We start from the raw sequence: 9,250 nt of genomic DNA, 5'->3' as shown, positions 1-9,250 counted from the left end.
ATTGCTTAAGATATAATATTGTCACGTTAAAGTTTTTATATTTAGTGAAGATTACAACATGAGGTTTTGATAATTTATTAACATCAGGAATTTACAAGCACCGGGAACTAGTCTGCGCCCAGAAGAACTCTTCTCTACAATCACGGGATCGCTTTTATACTATCTCAGAATGTTCTAGAAGCTTCCTAGGAACAACGAAAGAGGAAATGACGTAGACTGAACATTCCAGAAGCTTCTGGAATGCTCATAAACTAAATAGAAAAATGAGTGTCCGCTTCCCGGATCGAACCGAGGATCTTCGGCTTTATAGAAGCGAATTCTACCCCTGAGCTACTGAGACTTGACATTATAACCAAGTTTTTTTCCCTTAAATTTAGGAGTTTGATTTCATTTATATTTTCTCACGTATTTCCACTCTCTATAAATTTTCTATGTTTATCAAGAATTTAGTATTTTATTCATTTTCTATCTGGTCGTTAAAAAGGAATACTTTAACCTTTTCGGGGAAGAAAATTTCGTTCCAAAATTTTATTCAAGAAAAGCCATGACAATTGTGGTCATCGTATGCATATCCGCAATGAAGCCCTATGCTGTATCTTTACCCTTTTAAAAACAAAAAGTGGTTGATTTAAAACCTCGAGAAGTGGAGATAGAGTGTGTGCAGGATCTCGTTGAGTGTAAATGAGACTGAGAAGCAACAGTGCGAGTAGGACGATGACGCAGTCCTAAATAAAAATCAACAATTCAATGTGGACCATGCATTGAAGTAGCCGCGATCATATCACGTCCGCGGGTCACCAATATGGGGAAAGACCATTAGACAATGCCAACCTTCATCTAGCAAAAGGTACCTCAAGTTTGAATCAAGTTAGCATGTCGCTTTGAAACTAAACCGTTGTAACTCAAAAAAGTTGAAAAATGAGATTTTTGGGTCATTCTCTGTAAAAAAAAAAGTCACCCAAAGTCAAACTAAACCGTTGTAACTCAAAAAGGTCGAAAAATGAGATTTTTGGGTCATTTTGCGTAAAAAAAGTCACCCAAAGTCAAACTAAACCGTTGTAACTCAAAAAGGTCAAAAAGTGAGATTTTTGGGTCATTCTCTGTAAAAAAAAGTCACCCAAAGTCAAACTAAACCGTTGTAACTCAAAAAAGTCGAAAAATTAGATTTTTGGGTCATTTTGTGTAAAAAAAGTCACCCAAAGTCAAACTAAACCGTTGTAACTCAAAAAAGTCGAAAAATGAGATTTTTGTGTCATTTTGTGTAAAAAAAGTCACCTTTTTAGAAAAACAACCTGTTATCTTTATAGTTCCATAAAGTTAATTTAGAGAGCAATCGTCATCGCATTGCCGCGATTAGCATTAGTTTGAAATCGCTCTTCTGAAAAACTTGCTTTTTTGAGTTACCACGGTTTAGTTTCAAAGCGACGATATGCTACTGAATTGATAGTTTAATTATCGTAGTGGTAGATACGCCACAACTTCGTGGTTAATCAGATGAACGGACTGCTGCTGATTATTTAACATAATTTCAGAATTGAAATTCTGACAGTGTATTGATACGCAGTACCTAATAAATAAACATATGTGCCCTGTATACTTGAAGTGAACTGAAAATTAATCTGAAAGTAACAAGAAACTGAAAATTTGCACACTTTTGAAAGTCATTATCTGCCTTCGAAAAAACTAAAAAAAATGTGAAATTTACAGGAAAAGAATTCTTAAATATAGCAGAAAAGAGATCAATTAATACATCTATGATTACTGATACAACTTTTTTATAATATGGCCCTTGATTTTAAGATTGCAGGAATAGTTATAAGAAATTGTAAAATTGAGGAATTGTTATAAGAATTGTTGTCAAGATAAAAGTAAAGTGTTGTAAGAATTGTTGTGTTTTTTTTTTTTTGCAAAATTAAATGACATAACATTGTGTGTCTGTGTATATTTTTTGCATATTTTAATGCTTGAATTTCTATAATTCAGAAAAAGTATGGAATGTAAAATTTAAATAGTCATTAAATAATAATCATTAAATTTAGTATTAGATCATTAGATTAAAATATATTAGATCAGATTAGATATATTAGATCATTAAATTCAGTCGAGTGAATTCACTGGGATTAGGTTTTGACTCTAATTAGAAGAGTCTAATTAGAATTAGGCGCTGTATTTCAACAGGACAATGCCCGCCCTCATATTGCTAGGACTGTGCAATCCTTCCTTGCATCGCGGCAGGTACAGCTTCTTCCTTGGCCTGCGTATTCCCTGGATATATCTCCGATTGAACATGTGTGGGATTTCTCTGGTCGGCGTCTCACTCGTGATCATCGTCCTGTTGCTTCTACAGACGAACTTTGGGTACGCATACAAACAATATGAAATGCCCTTCCTCAGGCAGACGTTCAAAATTTGTTTGACTCCATGCCACGTCGTGTAACAGCACTTATTGCGGCGCGTGGTGGTTACACAAAATACTGATTTTGATCTCTTGTTATAGTTTGTTTGCTTTGAAAATTTAATCATTTATTTGTCCTACTACTATTCAGCTGTGTATTAAATTTCATTTAATTATGACGATTCCTTCATGGTGTTTCAATTTTCACAAACATGAGTTTACATATATTTTTTCCGTTTATTTACAATATTTTTCCAATATCTTTGGGAAGCTCCTCCTCTAACAAAAGAGATTCCGTCAACCATATCAAACATTCCTGTCGTGATATATCCTGTCGTTCATATCAAACATTTTTCTTTTTTTTTAATTTAATAAGCCACAATAAAGATGGAACTATACCATGCTACAATGAAGAAATTTCCAATGCAACGGATGATCGTGTTGTTCTACCAGCAGCCATTCGTCTCAAATAATAACGCCCCCCTATAGGTCGCTTCGCTCGCGAATTTCGTCTAGCCTATATGCTAGAAATTAACAGATTGCCTGCATCCAAGTTACAGCAAGCAGAAAAGCAAATAGCATTAAATAGGTAAGATGTTAGATGTTAGAGAAAGTGCAGTAATTTCTTTTTATTTAAATAGAGCTAAGAATTAGCAAACATCACATTAAATTATTTACGAAAAAAACAGGATTGTATACAGTAAATAATAAATTAATTGCTTAATTAAATAGATCTACGAAAAACACGGGGTTGTCTACAGTCAATAGTGAATCGAAATTTGGCCCCGTAGAGCCATTGTTTAATTTTCAGGATGGTTCCGGAATTATGAATGCGACATACAGAAAAACAAACTCTTCCTTTTTTATTATAGATATACAAGGACGTATGTATCAAATCAGCTTTCCTCTCCTTAATTTTTTTAACTTAATTATTAAATTTATTTCAGTTTTAAATGCAAATTAAACCTTAATTACATGTTCTATGAAGCTTAGGAAAGAATATGTTGATGAGTTTTTAAATCTGGACGAAGTTCGAAGTGCGTGTTAACGAAAATGGATATAGTATTTAATTCCAATTTTTTCCTTTTGTGAGTATTTTTTTCTTTTTTAAAGAATAAACTAGTCAGCCCAAATAAATCCGTTACCTGATATAGTCTATTGTCATAAATCACTAGGTAAATTAGTCTTTTTTATTAAAATTTTTAAAATTCAACAGTTGTTTTAAGAGCTTGCCACAGTTGCAATACACTTATAATAGTGGTTTTAGAAAACAAGAACATCGCACAGGCATATGGAAGAGAGAGAGAGAGAGAGAGAGAGAGAGAGAGAGAGAGAGAGAGTGAGAGAGTGAGAGAGTGAGAGAGAGAGAGAGAGAGAGAGATTTTAGATTTACATTGTAGGAATGTTGAGCTTTAAAATTCACTTTATCGTTTAGAATTCTGAATCTAAATACATCGACTGAAAAATTACATCTGCAGCAAACCTAGCCATCCGGACCCTAAATAACGGGATATTGCCCTGTAATGATTTTTTATTTTATAACCGTCGTTAAACAGCAGACACAATTTTTGGGTTTACGATTACTAATGCTCAAATCCGTAGCCTTGTAATTTTGAACCCTATCTAGAAGACAAAGGAACTCTTGGATCAAATAATGGGATAAATTTCACCTTCGAGGAGGACTTTTTGAGGGAACTCATCAGCATTTGAGTTTCATAGAGAGGATAACCACCAGAACCTCCCATAGTTTGCCTGGTTGCAAAGGAATTCTAACCTATGGTTCGTCTACACCTGAGGATATTTTACGTGAGCAATGTTTTCGGTGCAAGACGGATGCAGATTTGTTTCGACCAACCATCACTGGGATTCGAACCCGGTTCAACTCATTGGAAGGCGAACGCTCTATAATAGCCCTGTAATGATTATGCTTATAGTGTTTAAATAAGTAAGCACGCAATTTTCTGCTTAGTTGTTAAAGTTGGGTAGAAAAAATGCGCATTTTTTGCTGTGCCTATTTTCGAATACACGCAGTTAGAGCTGTGTACCTTTTTCTAAACACACATTTTTAGCATTGTCGATATTCGTAAGCATGCACTTGGAACTGTGTCCAGATAAAACTGACAATCAAAATAACATTTGAAATCAAAACTTGTTTAATTAAAATAGTATCTTTCATGCTTTTTTAAGGTATTGCTTTACAATTTTTTAAAATCTTTTAGTTCATCAATATCAAAACTCTAATTTTCTGGGTTTTCTGATATTAATTACTTTATTATTTATTTATTTTTTAAATTTAGAATGCCGTCCATGTCAATCATCAACTGTACTGCAGGACCATGGTTTCTAACATACGGATCATATATCGAGACCTGGAAAAAACTCTACTCTCAGTTTTTGTTGCCCAAATCTTTTCAAAAACTTTCTCTCTCCGTCGTAAAAAACATATATGTGTATAAATTATTGGTACTGTATGAGCATTATCTCCCAGCTTATGTTCTTGATCTCATATTTTCTCTTCAAAAAAGCAAAGTCAGGTATATTTGTCATTTATTTTGAGTGCTTTTTGTTTCTTAAAATGCAGTAACTATTTAAAAGGTTCTCCAATTTCTACCAAAATAATTTTTTTTTAATGTTTTATCCTCAATATTTTACATTACATTTAAGATGATACTCAAAAATCCGGTTGATTCAAATTTGGAAACACGCTGTAACGTTTCAGGCTATATAAATAACAGTTCTGTTTCTTATAAAAAACTTTTATTCACAAACAGCACAAACAGTAATAAATATGAAGTACCAGTATAACAAGATCGTTAAAATATTATATAACAAACTAGAAGAATCCGCAACGAGTTTTATGGAAATTTAATTCCGAAACAAAACTAATATCTCAAAAAATCAACAACTCTGTTGTTCTACAAAAAGTCTTCTAATTGGGTATAATATAGCCTACGTCACAGGTTGTGTTGTTCCTACTAAATTTAACCCATGAACGGCATTTTCTGCGAGCCTAACTTCAAGCCACAAATAAACAAACGAAGTGTTCGATCGTTTAAATAGCTGCTCGCCAGATTTTATTGCATTATAAAGAAAAGTTATTGAAACTAAATATAACTAAATAAACAACAACAACTAAAACAAATAACAACTAATAATAACAATAATTAAATAAACAACAACTAAATTCCATTCGTTTAGCATTGCGTCATATGTTGTTCCTACTAAATCGAAGTAGTTGTGTTTTTTTAATATTATACCCAATTTTATCGTCAGCTTTTATTTTTTTGTTTATCTCTTTATGTGTTTATTTTATTTTATTCATGCTTTTACTAGCCAGTTATTTTGTAATATTTTAACTTTTATTCATGCTTTTGACAGCCAATTAATTTTTTTATTATTTTTAGACTTTATAACGCTTAGCTAAAATATAAAATTGGAATGCTCTTTTCATTAATTCTCTGCCATTTTGCCTTTACTATTGCAAAATTTTATTTCTTCCTCAGCACAGCCTATTTAAATGATATGACCGTTTTGCCTTTGGTTATTGAAGTTATACAATTAGTATAATATATAATTACATATACGTATAATATATTATAAGTTAAATTAAAGGTTTGCAAATAAAATAAACCATCGGAAAAATTAAAGTCTCTTTTAACTCAACTGTTGAGGCCGATAATTTTCCAGATTAATTATATTTCCAATATTTGAGAATGTGAATCCATCATAGATGTCAAAGTATAGAATTTTTTATATTAATAAGAAATAGGAATTAATTAAATAACATTTCCGAGGAACTACATAAAATATGAAGATCGGTTATGAATTGAACCTTTTTTGTCACAATTGAATTGTCTCATTTCTTATAACAAACGCTCACTCATAATTCAGTGGCTATGTACTACTTTATAATCCCTTTAGCCCCTTCCTTCTGGCCCCCTTCAAAACAACGAGATCCTTATTTCTCATACCCGTGATATTTCAGGGCTGGTGTGATCAAAAGTAACGCAACAAAAAGATTAAAGAAATCTATTTCTTATGGCCGGAATCATGTTTCTCAATCTATGCACCAGATGGTAGGGTCAGACAATTTTTTATGAGTTTAAAGATAGGTTATTTCAAACTAAATGTCAGCACTCATTAAACATGTAAGCTAAAAATTAACTTAAAAATTAAAAATTAGCACGCATATTTTATATGAACTTGCCTTAATATAATTTTCTTGAATAAAAAAATGGACACTTTTATGACCGTTTTATTCAAGATTATGCAACTATTAAGGGGCTGGCAAACCTAGTACAATTTTATGGTTATGGGTTTCATAGTATTTGAAAATGAAGGGGTATATATCCTAACATTTAGAACTTTGCATGCAATGGAGCTCATGAAATCATCAGTTACTTTATTACTTTACTTCCAGGTTGGTGAAGTTGTATAAATTACTGGACGAGCAAGCGTATGCATTAAATTTTTTTACCAGCACTGAATTTGATTTTGAAATGGGTAATTTTATTACAGTAGAGGAACAATTAGATCCCAGAGATAAGGAGGTAAGATTTAGTTCTGAGAAAGGTATATTTAGATTTAGGCTATATCTGGCAGTAATAAAACACATTAAAAAAAACACGCATTTAAAAATGCGTATTTCTTTATTTTATTTAAATGAAACTTTTTATAGAAGTGTAAAACCAAGAGTCTGTCTTTCTCAGCTAAACGCATATTTGTTGTCGGAAGCTGCAAACAATAAGTTTTCACGAAAAGTTTCAAAATGTGATTATTTATATAATATAGTTTTATAAGTAAAAAAATATTAAACTTTTTTTTTATCAGTAACCAAAGATTTTGATTTTATTAAGTGATTTTGCATAACAAAATATAACTCAATAGTTTTTTTTAATTTTTATATTTAAAAATCTTGGTTGAACATCCCACTCAATTATGTTTAACTCCGTAGTCTTGTACTTTTGAACTCAATCCGGATGACAAGGGGACTCCTGATTCAAGCATTGGAAGAAATTTGCCTTCTTGCAGAACTTTTTTAATGGAACTAATTAACATTTGCGTTACATTAAGAGGAAAACCACGGAAGTCTCTCCCGATTAACCTGGCGGCAAGGGACTTCTATTCGATGATCCGTCTACCACTGAGGATATTTTACGTCAGCACTGTGGTCTGTGTTAGCTGAATGTGTAATTTGTATCGACCAACCATCGCTGGAATTTGAACTCAGGACATCTCATCAAGAAGCGAGCGTTCTATCCCTTGAGCAACCTTGATTCCTGACACAATAGTTTAAAAAAATTAAAGAAAATTAAAATAATCAAAATACATATCAAATTGTAGCTGTGCAATGAAAAGCCTGGTGCTTCTTGAAGGATGCTCAGAGAATATTAGGAATTTTATTATCTTCATTTACTATTATTTATCAAATTTTTTGGACGTAATTTTTTTTTATCAGTAGTGGTATTGCATCACACAAATAATATTCATTGTAGAACATTAAGGCATACAGACACTATGCCAGAATTTTATTCATGAAAGAATTCTGATCTAATTCATAATTGCTTAAATATTTGTTAATATTTAAGATTTATATTTTTTAATTTAAATACACAGCAGACTTCTTGCGTAATTTTTGTGAATGTAGGTACAAGATATTCTGTTTCTTTCCTTTCCTACAGCTCTACATCCCTTGGTGAGCCCTGGCTTGTTAAACAATTATATTTCATGCTGCCCTTTGTTTTGACTTCTACCTCCATCTACGAATCTTCATTATTTCCAAGTTGCCAACAACGTCGCCCTTTAATCATTAACAACCTCTGGGCCTGTTTCCCATAGGCGTCCAGTTGATGTTCTTCTTCTCACCGTAATTATTGTCTCTCCTCTCTATGCGTTCAGGCCTGAAAGACGCCGGGATATGATAAAGCAAACAATGTTTTCTCCCTTTATGATTTTCTCAATTTCTAGATTCGACCTAATTCTCCATTCACCTCTATCATTAATAGTGTAACGTAACAGTGTGTGACAACTGAGCTAAAAGCATCAATTCCTCGAGAAGTAATGCTAAAATGATGTTGCTTGACAGATACACACGAGAAGTGATGTTCTTTTTTTGTTGTTGTTGAGAAAGAGAGTTTTTTTCTGAGAAGATATATTTCGTTTGGGTAATATTTTGTGATTTTTCGTGTGAATGTTTAAATAAATTGTTTGGTACAACTCACGTCTTATTTCTGGTTGTTGTGACACAACAGAATTTTACTGGTGGCAGCGGCGGGATATAGTAAGAGTAGTTGATTTAATTATCAGTTGTAAATTATGGCTTTTCTTATTAAAGCGAAAAAAGTGGATTTGATAGAATTGGCCGACGAATTAGGTGAATCTGTTCCACCTCAAGCAAATGTTTGTGAAATTAAAAACATAATTCAAACTAGTAAACATTATGAGGTTGAGGATGTAAAGATGTGTTTGACTCGTATAACGGAGGAGAGAATTAGGCGAGAAGAACTTGAAAAACAAGAACGGTGAGAAGAACTTGAAAGACAACTTGAAAGACAAGAACGGTGAGAAGAACTTGAAAGAGAAAGACAAGAACGGCGAGAAGAACTTGAAAGACAAGAACGGCGAGAAGAACTTGAATGGCAACATCAATTGGAATTGCGTAAACTCGAATTAGAAGCAAATTCTTAAATTCAGCACCAAAACAGACCGGTATCAGGTGAAACAAATCATAAAATACAGATTTTACAAATAACACCAAAATTTAATGAAGGTAAAGATGAAATGTCGTTGTATCTGATAAATTTTGAACGTCGAGCAGAAATTGCTTAAATTCCTAAAGATGAATGGGTGCCTTAC

The 9,250-nt window shown here is 32.5% G+C and overlaps 1 protein-coding gene across 1 annotated transcript in view; it reads left to right on the top strand.

Annotated features, from left to right (window-relative positions):
- LOC107451261 (fatty acyl-CoA reductase 1) overlaps window positions 1-2,379 on the top strand; it is a 29,566-nt gene extending 27,187 nt beyond the window's left edge. The window contains exon 8 of the mRNA XM_071183762.1: window positions 2,205-2,379. Within this exon, the coding sequence (XP_071039863.1) occupies window positions 2,205-2,379 (175 nt within the window). The remainder of the gene's footprint in view (window positions 1-2,204) is intronic.
- The last annotated feature ends 6,871 nt before the right edge of the window (window positions 2,380-9,250 follow it).

The sequence above is a fragment of the Parasteatoda tepidariorum genome, chromosome 7 (assembly GCF_043381705.1).
Source record: "Parasteatoda tepidariorum isolate YZ-2023 chromosome 7, CAS_Ptep_4.0, whole genome shotgun sequence".
Taxonomy (NCBI): Eukaryota; Metazoa; Arthropoda; class Arachnida; order Araneae; family Theridiidae; genus Parasteatoda; species Parasteatoda tepidariorum.
The sequence above is the reverse complement of the archived record's forward strand: the minus strand, read 5'-3'. Positions and strand labels throughout refer to the sequence as shown.